General features: G+C 46.6%; 2 protein-coding genes across 3 annotated transcripts in view; both read left to right on the top strand.

Annotated features, from left to right (window-relative positions):
- Positions 1-9,102, top strand: part of LOC119957309 (cell division cycle and apoptosis regulator protein 1-like) — a 49,711-nt gene extending 40,609 nt beyond the window's left edge. For both annotated transcript variants that reach the window (XM_038785170.1, XM_038785171.1), the window contains 7 exons: positions 1,778-1,883; positions 2,829-2,902; positions 3,419-3,565; positions 4,671-4,797; positions 5,322-5,513; positions 6,109-6,314; positions 8,415-9,102. In XM_038785170.1, coding sequence (XP_038641098.1) covers positions 1,778-1,883; positions 2,829-2,902; positions 3,419-3,565; positions 4,671-4,797; positions 5,322-5,513; positions 6,109-6,314; positions 8,415-8,447 — 885 coding nt within the window. In that variant the 3' untranslated portion in view covers positions 8,448-9,102. The remainder of the gene's footprint in view (positions 1-1,777; positions 1,884-2,828; positions 2,903-3,418; positions 3,566-4,670; positions 4,798-5,321; positions 5,514-6,108; positions 6,315-8,414) is intronic.
- An 8,150-nt stretch (positions 9,103-17,252) lies between these two features.
- On the top strand, positions 17,253-24,737 carry LOC119957529 (caspase-3-like). Its single transcript, XM_038785668.1, has 4 exons — positions 17,253-18,453; positions 19,528-19,700; positions 21,168-21,315; positions 24,144-24,737. Exons 1-4 carry the CDS (start codon positions 18,237-18,239, stop codon positions 24,389-24,391), a joined length of 786 nt encoding a protein of 261 aa, XP_038641596.1. The 5' UTR covers positions 17,253-18,236; the 3' UTR covers positions 24,392-24,737.

The following is a 24,737-nucleotide window of genomic DNA, read 5'->3' on the forward strand; positions in this document are numbered from 1 at the left end:
AATTGGGTTGATAGCCACTGAAAGCTGAGGAATGGAGGGGAAGGCAATGGGGATAGGTGGATATGAAACATCAGCACCAGGAAGGGCACAGTGGAGCAGATAGTGTTTTCTTTATATTTTCATGTGTTGTGGGGTTGCAGGCAGGGCCAGCATCTGTTGCCCATCCCTAATTGCCCTTGAACTGAGTAGCTAGTTAGAATCATAGAATCTCCAGTGTAGAATGAGGCCCATCGAATCTGCATCAACCCTCTGAAGGACCACTCCACCGAGGCCCAATCCAAACCCCCAACCTATCCCAATAATCCCACCTATTTAGCATAGCAAATCCACCTGCGCATCTTCGGGCTGCGGGAGGAAACCGGAGCACCCGGAGGAAACCCACGCAGACACGGGGAGAGCGTGCAGACTCCGCACAGTCACCCAAGCTGGGAATTGAACCCAGCTCCCTGATGCTGTGATAACCACTAAGCCACCGTGCTGCTCTGAGGGAATTTCAGAGTCAACTGCATTGCTGTGGGTCTGGAGCAGGGGTGGGCAAACTTTTCCGTGCAAGGCCCACATTCAGAAATTCATAATTTTAAAGGGCCGCATAGTATATTAAGTAAAATAATTACTTTAGCCGGTTATGATTCTGGGCGCCTCATATAGAACATAGAACAGTACAGCGCAGAACAGGCCCTTCGGCCCTCGATGTTGTGACGAGCAATGATCACCCTACTCAAGTCAACGTATCCACCCTATACCAATGAGTAACCCAACAGCCCCCCCCCCCCCCAATTAACCTTTAAAAATATAATTTTTTAAAATAATTTTTTTTTTTTTTAAATTAATGACTTGGTGGGCCGCATAAATACCTTTGGCGAGCCGCATGCGGCCCGCGGGCCGTAGTTTGCCCACCCCTGGTCTGGAGTCACATGTAGGCCAGACTGGGTAAGGACGGCAGATTTCCTTCCCTAAAGGACATTGGTGAACCAGGTGGGTTTTTACAGCAATCGACAACGGTTTCATGGACTTTTAATTCCAGATTTTTATTACAAATTCTACCACCTGCCATGGTGGGATTGACCTTGGTCCCCAGAGCATTGGTCTGGGTCTTTGGTTTACTTGTCCAGTGACAATGCAACTGTGCCACTACGTCCCAGCGGCATCTTGCGAGGAAAGGGAAAGAGGGAATGTGATCTGAGAGTTGGGCTTGGGGTGAACGTGTGAAGCTCTGGGCTGGGATTTTGCAGGGGGGGTAGTTACTGGGTGGCGGGGGTGCTCTGGGCCAGAGATAGAGATGTTTGATGACATGCCATCTTGGTGGAAGAGGTGCTAAATATTCTTCATTTCCCCAATGATGCTCACTGGGTGAAAGAGCAATCTCTGAGGAATGGTGCTGCTGATGGTTTTCTGATTGTTCAGCCAGAAGAATCTATTTTTCTAGTAGCCTTTGGCAGATGAAGAAGAGAGACTGAGGGTTTGACCTGCTCAGTATTCCTAAAGTTTGGAGTATTTGTTTTTCGCCTATCCCTGTGTCCTGATCCCCCTCCATTACCTCAATGTGAACTCAGAGTCGAGTGCACAGTCTCCAGCTGTAGCTACTCGGAGATTCATAGCTGCATCTTCATTTTTGTATTGCAGAGCTGGTGCTGTGAACCAACTCTTTGACACCAGGGGCTGTTATTGTAATGGATTATAATCTCAAATCCCTCATCCTCCCCAAATATCCCAGCAAACCCTCATTGAAAATATCATTTATTTATAGTTAACCATATCTTTCCAATGATCATTGTAGCCCGAAGAGGGAGTGGCTAAAGAAAAGGATGGCAAAGAGTGCGATGACGATACACTTCTGCAGATTGATGATGTTCTGCTCCTGGAGGACAACGAGGAGGATTTTGGTGAGGAACAGTTAGTTTGAAAGCAATTCAACATAGTCCCAACCATCTCACTACATAGTGTGGAGGCTGTTGGATCTGTGTGCGGTTCTCACAGATCTGCAGTTCTCCAGATCTTCATATTAATTTTATAGAATTTGTGGCATTTATTAGGTTGTTACTTCAGCACGTTTGAAAAGACACTTTGCGACACAGCATTGTAGTTGAGTTAGGAGGTATTTACTTGTTATCTTTCATTCAGAATAAATGGAAAATGAGTAAATGTTGGCTCCAGTTTCATCCTATACCAATGGCAATCAGAATTAAAACACTTGGGCCATTCTGTGACGTTCTGATGTCAAAGAATCACCGATAACCTGCCCAGTGAACCAAACTGGCATCAGGAAGAATCCAGTCAATGAGTCAAAGGTGTAGATTGTTCAGTGCACCGGAATTTAGGCACATGTAACCTGCATAGTATCTCCCTGGTTCTCAATCCCAAATGCCAGGTCGAGAAGAATAAAACCATAACCAAGTTTTTACTCACTTGAGCTTCGGTTTGCCGAGGTACACATTACAAATATGCCAGCTGCAAATCTCAACAATCACCACTTTAATCGTTCCTGTGCAGGAACTATCATATGAATGAATGAAAATGAAACGAAAATCGCTTATTGTCACGAGTAGGCTTCAATGAAGTTACTGTGAAAAGCCCCTAGTCGCCACATTCCGGCGCCTGTCCGGGGAGGCTGGTACGGGAATCGAACCGTGCTGCTGACCTGCTTGGTCTGCTTTAAATGCAACTGAACATTGAATTGTATATATATGAGGGAGTGTTTGATGGGACAATGTAGAGGGAGTTTTTACCCCATATCTAATACCAGCTCTGAGACCGTAACAACTCTGTCTGCTGCTCCCTCCCTTTGTGCTTATCTCCAATGTCATGATGCTTGTTTGTGCTTTCTGCAGGTATCTCGAACACTGATGAAAAAAAGCCAATTGTGAAAGGGAATAGCGCAGAGAGTGAATCTGTCAAAGAGATGGTAAGGAAATATTGGTGCAATGAGAGACTGCTGGGACAGCAGAAGCTTTCTAGACATCACTGAATTCCGAGGCTTTGGGATTAGGTGTATCACAGGGCAAGCAGTGAGGGGCAGACCGGGGAAGCTGCAGGATCACAGAATGTGATTGGGGGGAGGGGGGGTTAATGCATGACTGTCAGTCAGAGAGAGAGGCTGCATGCTGAAGCTGGTAGAGAATTGGGTGCAGCTATGGTGGTGTGGGAGGGGGCTGAGTGGGCTCTGTGGAGCTGGTAGTGGACTGGGTGCAGCTATGGTGGTGTGGGAGGGGGCTGGTTGGGCTCTGTGGAGCTGGTAGTGGACTGGGTACCAAGGCCCTTGCACTGCACCCAGTGGAAGCTTTGAAACTGAGCCTGGGGTTGAATGGAACGTGGAGAGTTTGCAGTATGAAGCTTCAGTCTGGTTAACTTGGGAACATTCACAGTGGTTAGCACTGGAAGGACAATAACATAACTCTGCTTTCATCTCTCTCTGCCACAGGAGAAGGATGTCAGTCAAATGGTGTCATTGCGCAAGGATCTTCTACTCGCCTTCATCTACTTTGACCGCAATCTGTGTAGTTACATTCTGGAGAAAGACCTGGAGCAGATCATCTGTACCGTGGGACTGCATCTGTCCAGAGCTCAGGTACGCTGCAATCCTGCTCATGTATACAGTGCACACAAGCTTCCCTGGTACTTGCATACTTTTTCATAGCTTGCTTGTTCCTGCTTGCTGTTCCTGCTTAACTCAGTATAGTTCGGGCGGCACGGTGGCACAGTGGTTAGCATTGCTGCCTACGGCGCTGAGGACCCGGGTTCGAATCCCGGCCCTGGGTCACTGTCCGTGAGGAGTTTGCACATTCTCCCCGTGTCTGCGTGGGTTTCGCCCCCACAACCCAAAGATGTGCAGGGTAGGTGGATTGGCTACGCTAAATTGCCCCTTAATTGAAAAAATAATTGGGTACGCTAAATTTATTTTTTTAAAAACTCAGTATAGTTCCTCCATCCACCCGAGTGACAGTTCAATGGGTACTAACACCTCTCTTTTGACTTTGAGAGTTAACCCGGGCACAAGCTGAGTTTACAGCTCCACTGCATCCTTTTTCAGTCAGGGATCTTGTGGTTGACAACTGGAACCCTGGCTGATTTCCTACTTTCCATCACATAGCTCCCCAAAAGGTGTCCAGGTTAAGATCAGCGAACTGAGCAGACAATCAGGCAAGTTATTCCGGTCACTGTTGAACAGCAAGAGCTGTTTCCTGACGACTCTTGGGCCTCGGTTAACTCTGCTCTTGCAGCTTGACTGGAGCAACCTTCAGAGCCCCTCTTCCTTGCGAGATATTTTGCAAGGGAGCTGGCACCTTGGGTGTCCTGTGTGTGTATCTGTGATAGAACAAAGAACAGCACAGGAACAGGCCCTTTGGCCTGTTCGGCACATTGACCGCACGTTCATTTCAGTGCTTTGTCACATTTCAATCACTGTGATTCACCCAGGAAAGCTAACATAACAGAGACAGGGTGTTGCTGAGTAAACGTCACAGGATTTGGGACGAGCTCCAATTCCTGACTGGTTTGTTGGATACTGGCCAGTTTGACTGTCCACAGGGTGAGGGACATGACTCATTAAGTGGATTGAAAGGGATAAACTGTTGAGGGCAATGAACATACACCCCTGACACCAATTAGTGGGAGCTCAGCAAAGGGACTTGCAGTCAATGGACCCTAATTTAAATTGCATGCTGATGTTGCAGGTTAAGCAGCTGGTGGTGAAGGTGTGCTCCCAGAACATGTGTCTTTATCGAACCCTCACCGATGGCTGGGAAGGCGATCTGGAGAAATTGGAGGACAAGAGCCTTGTGACAGAGGAGATGCTGCTCGGTAAGTTGTGTATTATTTGGTCCATCCTCCTCCTGCCGGTATTATACTCCAGGGGACCCATTAGGATTTTAAATGTGCGTTGACCCCCTGCTATTCCACACTGGCCCAGGGCAATTATTGTCCCTCATTATGATGAGCCCAGATCAGCCACTGAGGTCCCTGTGTAATTGCTGATTGCACACTGCGCTCTGAAAATTCAGTCCTTCAGCCTATTCAAGGCTTAAACATAATTTCTTGTATTCTAGCCTGCCTGAGTGCACACAGTAAAACCCGCAGCTCCATGCCGACTCTCCCCTCATTACCACTAATTCTTCATTTGCTCCTCCTCACTTCTCCCTTTACCCCCCCCCTCACTTCTCCCTTTACCCCCCTCCCCTGCTCCTCACCTCCCCTGTCCAGTCACTTGATCTCTGATGCCTCATGGTGATGTCAGTGTGACTCAGTGGTGGGTTCTGTTGCCTCCCATGGCTATTTGTTGAGAGAGGAGAGGAATTTGACCTTTGATTGTTGTGCATCTCCCTCAGGGAACCATCACCTCTTGCCATCCTGCCCCAGCGTTGCTCCCAGTAAACCGAGGACCCGGTCTGGAGACACTAGCCTGATTGAGCACAATGGCAACATGGTCAATGTTGGGAATCTGATCCAGAAACTGGAGCGAGATGAGAGGAACCGTGCAGACATGGAAAATAAACTGGAATCAATGGAGTCCCAGCTGGGTGAGCATGAAAATGATGCCGGGTGGTAGGTATGCTGAAAAGTGTCGAGACGTGCTAAGGAGATTTACTCGATTTGTTCCAGGGAAATAGTAGAGCGACTGAAGAAGCTGATTTTCTCCTGAGAACAGAAATATAAGTGGGAGATTTAATTGAGATATTCAAAATCCTGTTTTGATTGAGTAAATAAGGAGAATCTGTTTCCACTGGGAGAAGGATCAGTAACCAGAGGATACAGTTTTAATTGGAAAAGGAACCAGAAGAAAGATGAGAACTTATTAAATGCAGGAACTATGATTTGGAATGAGCTGACTAAAGGGACGGTAGAAGCAGATTCAATAGTAGCTCAAAGAGAATGAGAAAAATATTTGCCAAATTGAAATTTAATCAGCGAAGGGGTAAGTGAGTTCAAAGTGGGGCTGATTGTGTAATTGCTTCAAGGTGGCCGATGTGTCAAACTGTCTCCTCTTGTGCAGCAAGGTTCTCTGATTGAGTGAAAGGGAGATTGGGGGTGGGGTTTTCAATGTGGCCAGTTCCTGGGGACCGGGAGTTGGGCTTTGGTGTTATGACTGATGGTTGAAAAATGTTTCCTGTGCAGCTGAAACTCTGGGAAAACTGTCTTCAAATGACAGTGTAAACAAGTCTCTGAGTTCGGAGATGCAGGAGATGCAGAAACAGGTGTCTGAACTGGAGGAGCGGGTGAAGGCAGCAGAGAAATTGAAGCTATTCTATGAACTGCGGCTCCAAGACAACACCAGGAATCTCAACTCCATGATGGAGGAGATTCAGCGCATCATTAAAAAGGTAAAGAGTCCCATATTATTTACACAAGCCAACCCCTCCCCCAATAGCCCGTGACAACAAACACACCCTGCCCTTTGTCTTTGTATTATTAGGATGCTGGACCAGACCCCAATGTTTTATTTCATTTGTAAGATTGAGGAAAGGATATTTCACTCCAGGAGTGACTCCACCCACAAGCAGGGATATAATATATTAAAACAAACTATTAGTAACACAGTATTAAACTAACTTTAACATCACACAAGAAAGACCTTACAATTACTAGTTAAACAATGTTTAACAAAATGTGACACTAACTCTTAACTACTATCCTTTAATCTGCAATCAGGCAAAACCAATTTCAGGTCAAAATGCACTTTTAAATGCATTCAGCAAACACAGGAATACTTGCTGTATAGAGATGTCGTGGAGAAATTGCTTTGAAGAGAGAGATCCTTCAGGAAACAGCCTGTAGTTTCTTGCCTCTGTCAAACTACTGTTGAACTTGCCAGCATTTGGCAAAAAGCTCCTGTTCTGTTCTCGCAAAATTTGAACTGAAACTCGACAGCCGGCTGCTGCAACCCTGGGCTCCACCCATGAACTACATCATCTCTATCCCACTAACTGACCATCGAACCGCAAAATTCCATTGGCTGAATTTGGATAAACACTATACATGGCTGGAATGAATCAGGCTCTTGTACAATGCTTTAATTAGCCCGTCTGTAGACACAGCGTCTGCCTGTCTTTCAAACAAAGAACAAAGAAAATTACAGCACAGGAACAGGCCCTTCGGCCCTCCCAGCCTGCGCTGATCCAGATCCGTTATCTAAACCTATCGCCTATTTTCCAAGGATCTACTTCCCTCTGTTCCCGCCCATTCATATATCTGTCTAGATGCATCTTAAATGATGCTATCGTGCCTGCCTCTACCACCTCCGCTGGCAAAGCGTTCCAGGCACCCACCACCCTCTGTGTAAAAAAAAAAATTTCCACGTACATCTCCCTTAAACTTTCCCCCTCTCACCTTTAAATCGTGACCCCTTATAATTGACACCCCCACTCTTGGAAAAAGCTTATTGCTATCCACCCTATCCATACCCCTCATAATTTTGTAGACCTCAATCAGGTCCCCCCTCAACCTCTGTCTTTCCAACGAAAACAATCCTAATCTACTCAAACTTTCTTCATAGCTAGCACCCTCCATACCAGGCAACATCCTAGTGAACCTCCTCTGCACCCTCTCTAAAGCATCCACATCCTTCTGGTAATGTGGTGACCAGATCTGCACGCAGTATTCCAAATGTGGCCTAACCAAAGTCCTATACAAATGTAACATGACCTGCCGACTCTTGTACTCAATACCCCGTCCGATGAAGGCAAGCATGCTGTATGCCTTCTTGACCACTCTATCGACCTGTGTTGCCACCTTCAGGGTACAATGAACCTGAACTCCCAGATCTTTCTGTACATCAATTTTCCCCAAGACCCTTCCATTGACCATATAGTCCGCTCTTGAATTTGATCTTCCAAAATGCATCACCTCGCATTTGCCTGGATTGAACTCCATCTGCCATTTCTCTGCTCAACTCTCCAATCTATCTATATTTTGCTTTATTCTCTGACAGTCCTCACTATCTGCAACTCCACCAATCTTAGTATCATCTGCAAACTTGCTAATCAAACTACCTATACCTTCCTCCAGATCATTTATTTATATCACCCAGGATTTTGTAAAACCTCACTGCAGTACAGGCATGCAGTCTGTATGTCAGACACTACCCCAGTCTTTTACCCATTGTTGTACCAGATACATTTACAATATATACCTGAAATCCTTATGTTCATCACATGACTGGCTCCAATTATATGTTGAACCCCAGTTTGTCATCAGTCAGTAGGCCTTATTTGAGAATCACTGATCCTTCCGGGTGGGATAGGCGATGATCTTTCAGTGGGCCGGGGTGTCTGCCAAGATGGCTGTCTTGGGTGAATTGGCTTGTCTCTTTATACAGGTGGGTAGAGGACTTGTCAAGGAAATGGGGTGGAGTAGCTTGTTGGCGGGTAGTTGGCCTAGGGTGACTTCATCAATTCTAAAGACTTTTCTTTTCTCTCTCTCAGAACAACGCAGTGACCGAGAAGAAGGCAAAATGAGAAAGGGGCCTTGTCCCCAGAGATAGAGCGTGGACTCCTCGATAGAATACAGTGAGCTAGCATCAGATTCGTATATTGTGACCTGCTTGAACCCTTGCTTTCCTAATCTTATTAAGGCCGAATAGAAATACCAAGTGACTCCAAACTGCAAGTTTGCTGAGTTGTGCCGTGTGTTTTGATTTTTACATTGGTCCTGTGCATCGTATTCCGGGTGTACAACAGGGGGACAGAGATCAATGTATATTTGTGTGTCAACATCCATATTTTAGTGGTGTCCTCAGCGGGGACTGTTCTCTCTTCCTCATATCTCCCCAATTAAAGCCAGGGTGTGAAGGCGTGGTCTGGGCCTTTCTCCAGGCCACTCGAGCCTGTGAAGGCTTCCTTTCCCCGTGAAACATGTGGCAGACTCAGAAGAGAAAACAGCCTTCTCCGGAACCTTGCTGAGTGCAGTCCACTGATTGTTGGAGCTGGCTGGTCAGAGCATTCACTGAGCAAACTATTTCAACCCCGTTTCCATTTCTATCCCTAGACTGAGGCTTGTGGGGCCAGATCTCTCTCCTCTCACAACTGCCTTTCCTTAGATCCTTGTTGCCCCGTCCTCTGTCAGGATGTCACCGTATTTACAATATAAAGATTCTTCACTGTTTTTAAAACATCTGGTGTGTGTTGTGTTCATTTCTTCCAGGGTTTATTGTTGAGTTGAGCTGAGAAGCAGATAGTGTTTACTGGGTTGTGTGTGAGGTGCCACGTCCGATTGAACACACAGCAATATTAATACTGGATTCTGCTGCCAGTGGGGGAACCATCACAGTCTTACACCTCAGCCGAAGGAAAGGGGGCGACATACTCCATCCATTGCGTTCACAAAACAGGAATCTGCACGCATCATTAGCAGCCTACCCCTGCTCCTGTGTTGCTGTCATCATAGAATTTAGATCATAGAATTTACAGTGCAGAAAGAGGCCATTTGGCCCATCTTTTGAAAGAGCACCCTACCCAAGCTCACATCTCCACCCTATCCCCATAACCCAGTAACCCCACCCAACACGAAGGGCAATTTTGGACACTAAGGGCAATTTATCATGGCCAATCCACCTAACTTGCACATCTTTGGACTGTGGGAGGAAACCGGAGCACCCGGAGGAAACCCACGCACACACGGGGAGAACGTGCAGACTCCACACAGACAGTGACCCAAGCCGGGAATCGAACCTGGGACCCTGGAGCTGTGAAGCAATTGTGCTAACCACTATGCTACCATCCAGCTCTCCTCGCCAGTACCTGAATGTTCTGAAGTGGCGATGGAATGATTGACAAGTGAGGGATCAAATTGTCAGCTCCCTGCAGACTCGGCTGGAGTCGCAATACCTTATGCTGTCCCTGGTTTGAGGGCTGGGGTTACGGATGGGTTTGTGAGGGGTGAGTGTAAATGTGAGGCAGTAATTTATTTAACTACTATTATCTTTGCCTGAGCCAGACACTGGTATGGCAACTGCTCGGCCCAAGACCGTTGTCACATTGTTCGCTGAGCAGTTAAAATAAACTTCTACACACAGACTCCTGAATATCAGACAGTCTGTATCATGTTTGGAAATTCTCCCCGGATGCTCTGGTTTCCTCCCACAGTCCAAAGATAGAACATAGAACAGTACAGCACAGAACAGGCCCTTCGGCCCTCGATGTTGTGCCGAGCAATGATGACCCTACTCAAACCCACGTATCCACCCTATACCCGTAACCCAACAACCCCCCCCCCCCCCTTACTTTTAGGACACTACGGGCAATTTAGCATGGCCAATCCACCTACCCCGCACATCTTTGGACTGTGAGAGGAAAACGGAGCACCCGGAGGAAACCCACGCAGACACGGGAAGGACGTGCAGACTCCGCCCAGACAGTGACCCAGTCGGGAATCGAACCTGGGGCCCTGGAGCTGTGAGGCATTTATGCTAACCACCATGCTACCGTGCTGTGTGGAGGTTAGGTGGATTGACCACGTTAAATTATCCCTTAGAGTCCCAACGGTTAAGTGGGCTTATGGGGTTAGAGAAATACGGTGGGGGAGTGAACCTAGGTAGGGTGCTCTTAAGGTGTGGCCTCAATGGGCCGAATAGCCTCCTGCAATGTGGGGATTCTATGATAAAGGCAATCGGTTTCCTTCCCACCAGCTAAAACAAGTGGCCTCACGGTAGCATGGTGGTTAGCATCAATGCTTCACAGCTCCAGGGTCCCAGGTTCGATTCCCGGCTGGGTCACTGTCTGTGTGGAGTCTGCACGTCCTCCCCGTGTGTGCGTGGGTTTCCTCCGGGTGCTCCGGTTTCCTCCCACAGTCCAAAGATGTGCGGGTTAGGTGGATTGGCCATGCTAAATTGCCCGTAGTGTAAGGTTAATGGGGGGGATTGTTGGGTTACGGGTATACGGGTTACGTGGGTTTAAGTGGGGTGATCATTGTTCGGCACAACATCGAGGGCCGAAGGGCCTGTTCTGTGCTGTACTGTTCTATGTTCTATGTTCTAAGAGAATCACGGCATCAACCAGCGAGGCTGCATTGTGTACAATCAGCAAAAACTTACCAAACTTCTTTAACAGCACCATTAAACTCTTGTATTTGGGAGTTGGTTATGAATAAATGAGCTACATTTTCTGCATTTCAAAAGTATAGCATTGGCTGTCTAGCTAATGAAGATTGTATGAAAATATATTCCAATTCTTTGTTTGAAGGACATCATCTCCAATTCTGATACCCTGGGCCGAGCAGTTGCCATTCCAGTGTCTGCGTGGGTTTCCTCCGGCTGCTCTAGTTTCCTCCCACAGTCAAAAGACGTGCAGGTTAGGTAGATTGGCCATGGTAAATTGTCTCTTCGTGTCCAAAAGGTTAGGTAAGGCTACTGGGTTACGGGGATAAAGTGGAGGTTTGGCTAGGGTTATCTTTCCAAGGGCCGGTGCAGACTTGATGGGCTGAATGACCTTCTACACTGTAAGTTCTATGATCTTTGGGATGTAGGGGGTGTGAGACCCACGCAGACACGGGGAGGATGTGCAAACTCCACACAGATAGTGGCCTAAGGCTGGGATCGAACTCAGTGCCGTGAGGCTGAAGTGCTAACCACAGCGCCACCTTGCTTTCTCTTCCCCCCCCATCCATCAATGAATTCAAGGTGGATTTCAATGAAGGCAGATATGTGGGACATTGCAAACTGGATGTATTTTATTCTAAATGTATATAAAAGATTACAAAACATAAGCAATTCGGGGAACAAATTCTCCAACACACAACTCTACAGTTTGTACAAACTGCCCTTTTTCACCCCCGTGACGAACAACTCCTTAAACATGGCCACGAACATTCCCTACCTCACCTCAAAGCCATATGCTGAACCCCTAATTAGTACTTAATCTTTTTCAAGAAAGTCATCTTAGTCTCCCACGGTTGCTGGCCGTCACTCCAACAGGATTCTTTGCCGGTCAGTCAGAGAGCCGAAGGCCACAACATCGGCCCTCCTCCCCTCCATCAGCTCCGGCTTTTCCGATATTCCATATATCGCCACCAAAGAGTCCGACCCCACCTCCTCCCCTCTATCCTAGTTAGTGCCGCTAACACTCCCGCCCACAATCTCCAACTTCTCGTAGCCCGGAACATATGAACATGATTCGCTGATCCTCGCCCACACTCGTCTGCCACCCCTGTAAGAACCCACTCATTCTTGCCCACATCATGTGTATCCGGTTTACCTCCTTGAACTGTATCAGGCATATCTTTGTGCACAAGGAGATCGCATTTACCCTTCGTAATGCCTCACTCCACATTCCTCAGGGACGTGCAAACTGTGCATTCAAATAGTTAAACGTTGCATCATCCCCATCAGCGATTAACCATGAATTTGAGAGATCAAAGATAACATATTGAGGTAGTGAGTGCACAAGGTGGGTCAATCAGCAGAAGTTTAAGAGCAGTCAGTTTAGGTTATGCAACAGTTGACACTGGGATTAACTGTGAACGTATCCGTGGTTTGCAAACTTGGGTGTTATTTGGCAATTTCAGGCAGGTGGTAGATTAAACTTTAAACCCGGATACATTGCAGTTTCCCAGCTCACAAACGTATCCTCGCTTCACACCTTACCAGGTGAATTAAACTGGTCGGTTAGCTTCAGTTTCAGATTCAATATTATCAGGTTCCTATAATTACAATAAGAACTCTGTTTTATTGGCCTAGACACATTCGAACATTATGAAAGATGCTATAGAAATATAATAATCTTTACCAGTGTCACAAGTTGGCTTACATTAACACCGCAATGAAGTTACTGTGAAAAGCCCATAGTCACCACATTCTGGCACCTGTTCAGGGACACAGAGAATTCAGAATGTCCAAATTACCTAACAGCACGTCTTTCGGGACTTGTACGAGGAAACTGGAGCGCCCGGAGGAAACCCACACAGACACGGGGAGAAAGTGCAAACTCCACACCGACAGTGACCCAAGTGGGAATCGAACCTGGGACCCTGGAGCTGTGAAGCAACTGCTAACTATTGTGCCGCCCATATGACATTGATGCATAAACAAAACCCACTGTGCATCATTACTGGACTTGCCCTGCAGCCCCCCGCACCCCCAACCTTGTCACCTGCTGAGAGGCAAAAAAGAAAAACAAACTAAAAAGGGGAGAAATAAATACTCCAGAAAATCTGTCTGCAACTACCTCGATGACAGATCGATCATTACTTGTAGAGGTATTGCATGTATCACATCATGCTTGCTCTGTCCACTGAATTACTTCCTTTAAAAAACAAAATGAGGTGTCTTTGTTGCTGTAAACTAGACCCTCACCTCTGCCTGTTTATTCGCCCTCCCAAAACTCAGACTGAGGTCAAACCCAACCAGAGCACTGGCAGACATGGAGAAATCCCTTCCTCCAAACCAAATATGTGTTCTTGTATAGATTGTGTCTCCTTGCACTGCAGAAATGTAGGACTAGTCAGCCTCATTACACTCAGCACATTTACTTGCAGTTAGCTGTGTTTTCTTTCGCCTCTGAGTCAGAAGATTGTCAGTTCGAATTGCACTCCAGAGGCCTGCGAATCTGGGCTGACACACTGCTGTGAGGGACTCCACAATCTTTTGGAAGATTCAAGGTTCATTCTACCCACTGAGGTAGATACAAAAGATTCCTTCACACATTCACAGAACAGGGAGGTTTCCTGATAGGAGCAGGAGGCCATTCAGCCCTTCGATTCTGCACCATCATTCATCATGACTCAGTAACCTGTTCCTGCTTTCCCCCTGTATCCTTTGATCCCTTTATCCCCAATAGCTATACCTAACTCCTTCTCGAAGACGTACAACATTTTGGCATCAACTGCTTTCTGTGGTAGTGAATTCCACAAGCTCACTGCTCTCTAGGTGAAGAAATTCCTCCTAACCTCAGTCCTAAATAGTTTACTCTGTATCCTCAGACTGTGACCCTCTGGATCTAGACTCCCCTGCCATCAGGAACATCCTTACAGCATCTACCCTGTCCAGTACTGTTAGAATTTTATAGGTTTCTGTGAGATTCCCCCTCATTCTAAACTCCAGCAAATATAAATCGACAAGCCTCAATCGCTTCTCATACATCAATGCCAGGAATCAGCCTGGTAAACCTTTGTTTCACTCCCTCCATAGCAAGAACATTCTTCCTCCGATAAGGAGGCAAAAACTGCACACTATTCCAGGTATGGTCTCGCCAAGTCCCTGTATAATTGCAGTAAAACATATCCCCTACCCTACTACTACATACCATTTGCCACTTTTACTGCCTGTTGAATGGGTAGCACAGTGGTTAGCACTGCTGCCTCACTGCACCGAGGACTCGGGTTTGATCCTGGCTCTGGGTCACTGTCCGTGTGGGTATCACTCCCACAACCCAAAGATGTGGTAAGTGGACATCCTGAGGTTGTGACAAGCTATATAAACGCTAATCTTTTCATTCGTACAGATGCTTCATTCGACCAGGCTCTCAGTTATCTTAATGATTAACCTCAATGCGTGAGAAGGTAATCTCATTATCAGATTGAACTATAAACTAGCAACTGAGCAATAATGATTAGAAAGACACTGATTAACAATGCAGATTAATATTGCACGTTTAAGGTAATAAAATGGACCAACGGCGCTGAGGTCCCAGGTTCAATCCCAGCCCTGGGTCACTGTCCGTGTGGAGTTTGCACATTCTCCCCGTGTCTGCATGGGTCTCACCCCCACAACCCAAAAGATGTGCAGGGGAGGTGGATTGGCCACGCTAAATTGCCCCTTAATTGGGGGGAAAAAAGAATTGGGAACTCTGAATTTATAAATAAATAATAAAATGGCCAAAGCTGCTTCACAGGGGTGTTATAAGGGAAAATTTAAAACCAAGCTATCGAAGGAGATATTGAAGCAGGTGGGCAAAAGCTGGGTCAACAAGATCTGTTTGAAGGGTCATCTTTAAATAGGAAAGAGCCGAGAGGTTTAGGGAGGGAGTTCCAGGGTTTGAGGCTTTGATCGCTAATAATGGAGCAATGAAAATGAGGAATATGCAAACAGTCTGAATTAAAGGAGTATAAATGTATCTTTGGAGGGCATTGCAGAGGTAAGAAGCCCCAGTCCATGGAGGGACTTGAAAATAAGGGTGAAAACGTTAAAATCAAGGGAAACGTTATTTGGGATCCAGTGTAGGTCAGCAATAATGGGATAGTGGAGGAATAGGACACAAGAACAAGATTTGGATGACCAAGTTTGCAGAGGGTAGAAAATTGGAAGTGGGTCAGACGTAAGTTGGAATAGTTAAGGTCCCTATGGACATGAGGACAGAATGAGAAATGGATCGTCAGGATCTCACTCTTCTCCAGTCAGGTTCGACTTCCGAAAGGTTCAGTATTGGAAAAGTGATAACACTGACGGTATCGGTGGCCATCAGGCTTTTGATGTTGTCAACTGATATTAATAACATTGATATGTTAGACTTCACCTCATTGGCACGGTTGTATAATCAATAAGGCTTAAATGATCAAATTCAGATGTATGTACGGTTAATGTTGAAAAGCCTTCATTTGTATGCCTTATTGAGATCTTTCAGGTGGAACCTCCATGAGTGTCAAATCACTATTGTTCTGGACCAGGGCTTCGAAACTCCAAAGTGTATTATGAAGTTCACCTGACCTTTCACTTTTATGTTCAATTTGGCTAGGATGAGCACAAGAGCCTTCACTTCAGGCGTGATTCACAGAGTTCCTAGCCACTTTTATCAAAACAAAGTTTATTATAATATATAAAACAAGAATTTGTTATCAAACATGAAAAAACACAACAAATGCAGTAATCTATATATAAAACTCTATGAATTCCCCCTTAGCTGTTCCAATTCAATACAAAATCCAATAAACCAAAACCCCTTTGACGAGCGTGGCCCAGCACACATTAATCTCACTTGAATGGGTCTGGTCCTTTCCCTGAGATCCAGCCTCCAACCAGCAGAATCAAAACTCCATCAGAAAAGCAACTCTATCTTGAAAGTTACCATGAGAAGTCTTACAACACCACGTTAAAATCCAACAGATTTGTTTTGAATCACTAGCTTTCGGAGCGCACCTCCTTCCTCAGGTGAATCAAATTAAAGTTACCACGGCAGTTTGCCACACCCAATCTTCCTTTAGTTCACTGAAACAGCTTTAAAATAAAAACAGAGACGACAGGGAAATACTGCTTTTTTTCTTTCGCAGTCCAAAGCAACAAATAAACTGAAACGCAAAAATCTAAACTCTCCCACCTGACAGCCACAGCCCAGCTCCACCCACAAATGACATCACTGAAGCTGTGCTGCAAGTCATGTGGTAAGACCAAACCTTTCTTAAAGGGACACTCTCATGACAGTATTAGAGGTTTAAGTAAGAAGATGAAGGGAGCGCGCATTTGCATATTTGGGCTCCAGTGAGTCGGGCATTTGCAGTGAACACAAGCCACGTCTGTGATAGATTCTCTGAAGTCTATCCTGGGAGCTCAGTTGGCAAGGCCTTCAGTCAAGAAAGGTAAAAGTTCAGGTCAGTTTCTTTTTGTTTAAGAAAATATTTTATTAAGGCATTTATAATTTTAACATTTTTAAAGAAAGAGATCCAACAAACCCAAAACCTCAGAATAACAACCATCTCTCCTGCCCCCCTCCCCCACCCCCCCCCCCCCCCCCCCCCACCCCCCCACCACCCCACCACCACCACCGCATAAACCTTGGGGTCAGTTCCTTGTATGGGAGCCAGAAGCACTCTTCACATTGGTCAGGAATTGCAAATATTTAAATAGAGGTTATTAATTATGTTGATGAAGTGAGTACAGAGTTGTGCTGAATGTTGCTCAAGCTGACTGCAAAGAATGTAAATCTAGGGTATCTGCACTTGCCAAGGGAGAGGCATCTGACTCGGGTCAGCTGGGGATATTTGTCAGGAGAGAAAATTAGGGGTCAGTAGGAGCGCATTTCCTCAGGAGTTAGCATTGCCAGTTGACAAGTAATCATCTGGGTTAGGGGTTGAGGGTTACCCAGTATTAGAATCCAATATTAGGGTTCAAGATCATTGCCTTAAGAGAAGATGAATTGTTTTTGTTAGGATACTATCTCCAGGAGCTCAGCAAGGCAGCTTCCATATCTGCAACCACTACCATCTAGAAGGACAAGGACAAGCAGATACATGGGAACCCCACCACCTGGAGGTTCCCCTCCAAGCGACACAGCATCCTGACTTGGAAATATATCACCGTTCCATCACTGTTGCTGGGTCAAAATATTGGAACACCATACCTAACAGCACAGTGGGTGTACCTACACCACGTGGACTGCAGCAGTTCACAAAGGTGGTTCAGCACCACTTCCTCAAGGGTAATAATTGCTGGTGTAGCCAGCGAAGCCCATATCCTATAAAATACTTGAGAGGCTCACTGAGGCTTTCATGAGCTCAGATAAGGAAATGTTGCAATTCCTATAAACAAGGTGACTATGTATGTCACACCTGGCACAGAGCCATTGTCTGGATCCTAATCATGGGATTTTGCTGAGTTCAGTAGCCAAATCTTCCAAGTCCAAAAACTCAACTCACCTATTTTTTAAAGCAAACCGCTAGAGATTTTGGAATTAAAAGCAGAAAGTGCAGGAAATGCTCTTCAAGTGGGACGAGGAACAGCCTTAAACATTTTACCGAAGAGCAGCATGGTAGCCCAGTGGTTAGCACTGCTGCTTACGCCGCTGAGGACCCGGGTTACTGTCCGTGTGGAGTTTGCACATTCTCCCCGTATCTGCGTGGGTCTTGCCCCCAACAACCCAAAGATGTGCAGGTTAGGTGGATTGCCCCTTAATTGGAAACAAAAATAATTGGGTACTCTAAATTTATATTAAAAAACATTTAACCAGAACTGAGTCAGGTACCGGAATCATGAGTGCAACTTCCCTCTGCAATGATGTTGAATGAACTGCTAAGGACAGTGAAGCTTGCTCTGTTTTTATTACACCCAGTATCTGTTGTGTTTCGCACTCTGCTATGTTACTGTTTCAACTGTCCAGTCTCTTAGTTCTTGACCCTGTAATCTGTACCGTACAGCAGAAATAATGCCCGCTCCTTCTCTGTGTCTCAAACTCCATAAAAACCTTACACAGGGTGACAGCATATCCCTTTGGATTGAACAGGGTGGAGCCACCAGCTTGCGGGTTTGTGAACCGCCTCTAATTGAACAGGTAGATTAGTCACTGTGAGCTGCAGTTGATCAGAGCGGTGTTCTATTCACGGTTAAAATGACAGATTCCCTGGCTGGTTCACACAGCAGCAGAATCAAACCCAGAGTGTTGATCTTGACAGTGCAGAAATTCTACCCTCCCTCTAACTTCGAAAACAGGTGTGGAGCTTCAGTAGACACCAAGAAACTTCACAAGGTACTGTTCAATCTGGGCTTTGAGGTGACATTTAAGATTGATTACACAGCAGAAGAGATTCTCCAAGAGTACAGGAAAGGTAAGTGACGAGACGGGGTGTGAGATTAAACTGAGCGGAATATTAAAAGTATTCGGGGAATGTGCTGGAGCGTGGGGTTGGACTAGATGTGATATTAAATGATATGAAACGGTGGTGTAGTGGTTAGCACTGCTACCCCACGGCGCCGAGGTCCCAGGTTCGATCCCAGCCCCGAGTCACTGTTGGTGTGGAGTTTGCACATTCTCCCGTTGTCTGCGTGTGTCTCACCCCCACAACCCAAAATGTGCAGGCTAGGTGGATTGGCCACGCTAAATTGCCCCTTAATTGGAAAAAATGAATTGGGTACTCTTTTTTTAATTTTTTTTAATTAAAAGAAATGAAAGGGTATGAGGAGTGACACGGGTTCAAATATTGCCATGAAATGTGAATTCAATAAAATGTGAAATTAACAGTCTTATAATGGTGCGACGGCAGCACAATGGTTAGCACTGCTGCCTCATAGCACCAGGGACCTAGGTTTGATTCTGGCCTTGGGTCACTGTGCAGAGTCTGCACGTTCTCCCCGTGTCTGCATGGGTTTCCTCCCAGAGTCCAAAGATGTGCAAGTTAGGTGGATTGGCCATGCTAAATTGCCCCTTAGTGTCCAACGATTAGGTGGGGTTGCGAGGTTTGGGTGGGGAAGTGAGCCTAGGTATTCTGCTCTGTCAGAGGGTCGATGGGCCGAATGGCCTTGTGCACTGTAGGGATTCTATGAAACTTGCTGATTGTCAGCAAAAAGTTACGTGGTTCACTAATGTCCTTTAGGGAAGGAAATCTGCTGTCCTCACTTGATCTGGCCTATATCCGACTCCAGATCCACAGCAATGTGGTTGACTCTTAAAATGCTCTCTGAAATGGCCTCGCTCGTCACTCAGTTCAAGAACAATTAGTGATGGGGAATAAATGACGGCCCAGCCAGTGACGCCCACATCCCATAATTGAACCAAACAAAAGAGCGGAAGAGTGGGATAAGACAGGGTGGGATATTGAAGGCCGCAGAGAGTGGGCTATGTACAATGTTTGGATCCTGGTTCAGTGATATGTTTCCCTCATCCCCTCCTCCCCTACTCACAGAAAGCTGTCAGACTCATGGCTCCTGCTTCATCTCAATAATCTCCAGCCATGGTGAGGAAGGAGTCATTTATGGATCAGATAGTTGCCCTGTAAGGCTTGGAGACATTTATTCCATGTTCACATCGCAGAGCTGTCCATCGCTGGCTGGGAAACCAAAGATCTTCTTCATTCAGGTAGTGTGTTCATACAGAGGAAAATTTTAGTTTCTTATTTCTTAATCTCCATCTGTGCTTATTCTGCCCTGATCCAAAATAGTCAAATATTCAATAGTCAAACACCGTGGGTGGCACGGTAGCACAGTGGTTAGCATTGTTGCTTCACAGTGCCAAGGTCCCAGGTTCGATTCCCGGCTTGGGTCACTGTCTGTGCGGAGTCTGCACGTCCTCCCCGTGTCTGCGTGGGTTTCCTCCGGGTGCTTCGGTTTCCTCCCACAGTCCCGAAAGACGTGCTGTTGGGTGAATTGGACATTCTGAATTCTCCCTCCGTGTACCCGAACAGGGGCTGGAATGTGGCAACTAGGGGATTTTCACAGTAACTTCACTGCAGTGTGAATGTAAGCCTTCCCATAAAGGCACCACTGAGATAGAAGTCAGACTTTTTGGCACCCAAGAGAGATTGAAGGGATTTGGGTCGATTGGTTGGTTGGTGACCAATGAATTGGCAAAAGGCAGTATTATGCCCAGCGACAGGCGGTGATTGGGAGGGTTTTTAGAGGACGCAGTCAGGTCCTGGACAGTGAGAGGAGCAGTTGTGAACGCCTCTCTCCACAGACAATACTGCCTATCTGCAGGTTTCTGAACCTACAATAAAAGCCATTCCAGGCTGAAAGCAGAAATCTTGAACTGAGAGCCTAGACCGAAGAAAGGTGTCTTGGAAGACAACAAAGACTCATACTTTTACTTTCATCATTATTTTACACCACTCTTTTCCCTCTATATTTGTCTGTCATATGTTTGTGTAGAGGAGAGGGTGGGGGGAGTTAAAAAGGGGGAGGGAGTTAGAATTAGTTAACCAGTTATATCTGCTGCCTATTTAATTATAGTTACTGGTATTAATAAAAATGAATTGTGTTTAAATTTACACACCTGGTGACGTTATTGGGCAGCCAGAGACTTTGTTTGTTTTTGAAGAATTGGTTGTTAATTTCAATTGTGTTGCGACTCCGGGTCAAGCGGGGCTGGAATAGACCGCGCACTAGCCCAGCTGGTGGTAACGCAATTGACAGGAGATCGTCAAAATGATATGAAAGCTTTGGTCGCGTGGACACAGAGAGAATGCTTCACTTGTAGGAAAAATAAAACTAGAGGCCAAATATAAACTCGTCACTGAAAAAACAAGAGAAATAACAGTGGTGAGTGGTGAGCATGTGTCACCTGCTACCACAAAGTAGTTGAGATGAATAGTTTTGATCAATTGAGAAAGCTAGATAAATAGACAAGGGTATAGGGGTATGGTGATGAGGTGGAGAAGCAGGCTTGTGGATACAGTTGGGCCAAATGGCCTGATTCTGTAAATGTAATGTAATTCTGTAGCTGTGTATGCACATTCCTGGTCCCCCACGCTGTGCCCCTAAGTATGTGCCTGATTTGCCAGCGTACCCAGATATCTTGCCCATTGCCTGCTGATGTTGCTTTCCTCAGGCTTGCAGAGGTGCAGAGCTGGATGATGGCGCATTTGTGGAAACCGATGGAGGGACTGAAACACTCAGTGGGCACCCTCCACAGAATCCCTTCTCACATTATGAAGTCGTGCCCGAAGACACTGCTGTCCATTTCTCCACTAGTTCTGGTAGGTATTGCAGAGTATTCAGGCAACTCAACACAGAGACCGAGCAGGGGAAGGAACAGAAGGGGAGAGAAAGTGATTGGGAGAGTGAGAAAGGGCAGGGTGGAGAAGAGAGGATGATGGACATAAAGTGAGGGAGAGGAGAGAAGGCACAGTCACGTGTGCATTAATTTGTACTCGATCTACACCCATTCCAATCTGTCACTCCCTCACTCACGCTCACTCTCAAACATATTTATGCGCACACACTCACAATTGCACACTCTCATACTCGTTTGGTTTTCTGTAGTTGGTTCAAGGACCAGTGATGGGGCCTCAGCTGCTTACATCTATATTAATAACTCCACCACCGGTTTAGCTCAGTCGGCTGGACGGCTGGTTTGTGATGCGGAGTGAGGCAGCAGCATGGGTTCATTCCTGCACTGGTTGAGGTCATTCATGAAGGCCCTGCCTCCTCAATCGTGCCCGTAGCCTGAGGTGTGACGACCCTCAGGTTAAATCACCACCCTTCAGCTCCCGCCCCCCCCCCCCCCCCCCCCCCCCCCACACACACGGAAAAGCAGTCTGTAGTCATCTGGACTGTGGGGACATTTTAATGACTCAATAATGAAGGCAAATGGAATGTTTATTTCAAAGGGAATGGAGTATAAAAACAGAGAAGTGTTGCTAAAACTATACAAGGACCGCACCAGGAATACTGTGAACAGCTTTGATCCTCTTATCTAAGGAAAGATATACCGGCATTGGAGGCCGTCCAGAGAAGATTCACTGGGTTGATCCCGGGTGTGGAGGGATTTTCCTATGAGGAGAGGTTGAGTAGGTTGGGCCTGTGCTCATTGGAGTTTAGAAGACTGAGAGGGGACCTTATTGAGACATATCGGATTCTCGGGGAGTTTGACAGGATCGATGCTGAGAGGATGTTTCCCCTTGTGGGAGAGTCTAGGACCAGAGGGCAGAATCGCAGAGTGAGGGGTCGCCCATTTCAGACAGAGATGAGGAGGAATCTCTTCTCTCAGAGGGGAGTGTATCTGTGGAATTCTTCACCGCAGAGAGCTGTAGAAGCCGATGTGGTGATATGCATCACTGTAAATACACAAGGGGTTAATGTAAGTACACGTAGACCAGATAGACACTAGAGGGAGCACCAGAGACATGACACACAGACATTCAACCAATAGGTCAGTAAGATAGGACACGACCAATGGGCATTCACGATACACACAGAGGTGACACTACCACAGGGGGGCATTACACCAACCCGCATAAAAGGACACAGCACACATGATCTTCCTGTTTGCAGTGGAGACACTCGGTGAGTACACAGGGTTGATTTGAAACACCACACCCACCATGTGGATTGTAGCAGACTGGTTCGTCAGTCTGAGTAGCTATAGCAGGATTAACGGGATAGTCGAATCCAAGTAGGAGAATTGTTAACAGTTTAATAAATGTGTTAAAGTTATCTCCAAGTCTGAACCTTCCTTTGTCAGAGTGCACATCAAGGAAGCAGCTTATGCTACGTCAAGAGCATAACAAAACAGCCGGGTCGTTAAGTATGGTCGGTGCTGAGACAGAGTTTTAATCAGAGAGGGAATCAGGGTTATAGGGATCAGGTGGGAAAGTGGAGTTTAGGATTATTGTCTCAAATTAGCCATGATCCCATTGAATGGTGGATTGACTCAACGACATGTTCGCGGTCCAATTCAGGATGCTCGGTGGGTCAACAGGAGGCTATTTCAGGATAGCAGCTGTGAGCACTGCTGCCTCACGGTGCCGAGGACCCGGGTTCGATCCCGGCCCCGGGTCACAGTCCGTGTGGAGTTTGCACATTCTCCCTATCTGCGTGGGTTTCACCCCCACAACCAAAAGAGATGTGCAGGGTAGGTGGATTGGCCACACTAAATTGCCTCTTAATTGGGGAAAAAAAGGATAGAGGTTGCTGCAGGAAAGGGAAAAAGTGGGTGGCTCTGAGCTTGAGCTGCCCTCTCAGCAGTTCTCAAAACATTTCAATTTAAAAATGGCCACAGTAGGGCAGCACGGTGGTGCAGTGGTTAGCACTGCAGCCACAGCCACCAAGATTCCAGGTTCGATCTCAGCTCTGGGCCACTGTCCGTGTGGAGTTTGCACATTCTCCCCGTGTTTGCGTGGGTTTCACCCCCACAACCCAAAGATGTGCAGGGTAGGTGGATTGACCACACTAAATTGCCCCTTAATTGGAAAAAATGAATTGGGTACTCTAAATTTATGGGGGAAAAATTTATTTTTTTAAAAATGGCCACAGTCACAGGAGGTGTCTTTCCACAGGGCAGCCCGCTCACAGCCATGGAGAGGACTTCAGAGCCAGGCTGCCTGCTTGCTGCCTTCTCCCACCCCGGCCTGGAAACGGGAAACCGCCCCCTGGTAACTGTTTAACAGTTTAATAAATATGTTAAAGCTATCTCCAAGTCTGAACCTTCCTTTGTCTTTGGGTTGTGGGGGTCGGGGAGACTGTGCAAACACCACACGGACAGTGACCCAGAGCCGGGATCGAACCCGGGACCTCGGCGCCATGAGGCAGCAGGGCTAACCCACTGCGCTACCGTGCTGCCCTAACACTCATTTCTTAAAGGTACAGTTCTTAAACACACATTTCTTAAAGGTATTCTCACATGACAGTCACTCGCTGCCGCTTTCAGGTGTGTTGTTTTTCCTGATCCTGCCTTTGGGAAATAGCCCGGAGGCAGGATGAAACTTGCAAACTGGCACGTTGGCCAACTGTACAAACTTGTATGCTCAGCTGCCCTGTCAGCAATGTTTACAGATCAGACTGAATGGTATTTCTCTGCTTACAGATCATGCTGCCTTTCTCAGCCCCGGTGGCTCAGTCTTTCTGCAGAGTTTGTGTCAGGTGTTGGATGGCAATGGGAGATACCTGGAAATACTGCAGATCATGACCCGAGTTAACAGGCTGGTTGCCTGGAATTTCGAGTCCAGAGGACAGAGATTTGGGGGCAAGAAGCAGATGCCTTGCTTCATCACCAAGCTGCTACGAGAGGCTTTTCCATTTTCTGATGGGTCAATCCGAACCCCCCTCCCATAGTGACAATTCCCAAGCTCAACACCTCCACCTGCTGAGCCTTGATTGCTGCAATGTTTCAATCACTACTTGTATTTATATTGCACCCTTGCATGTAGTTAAACACCCCAAGCATTCCACATTCTAACACTCAGCCACAGATATGGAAATATTGGAGCAGATCATTTATAGACTTAAAGTTAGTGCCCTCTTGCAGTGCAGGGAACCCTCACGACTGTACCGATAATGTTCATAGAATTCTTACAGTGCAGAAGTAGGCCATTCGGCCCATCAAGTCTGCACCAACCCTCCATAACAGCTCCTTACCTAGGCCCACGTCCCCACCCTATCCTAGTAACCTCACCTACCC

This window comes from Scyliorhinus canicula, chromosome 26 (genome assembly GCF_902713615.1).
Source record: "Scyliorhinus canicula chromosome 26, sScyCan1.1, whole genome shotgun sequence".
Classification (NCBI taxonomy): domain Eukaryota; kingdom Metazoa; phylum Chordata; class Chondrichthyes; order Carcharhiniformes; family Scyliorhinidae; genus Scyliorhinus; species Scyliorhinus canicula.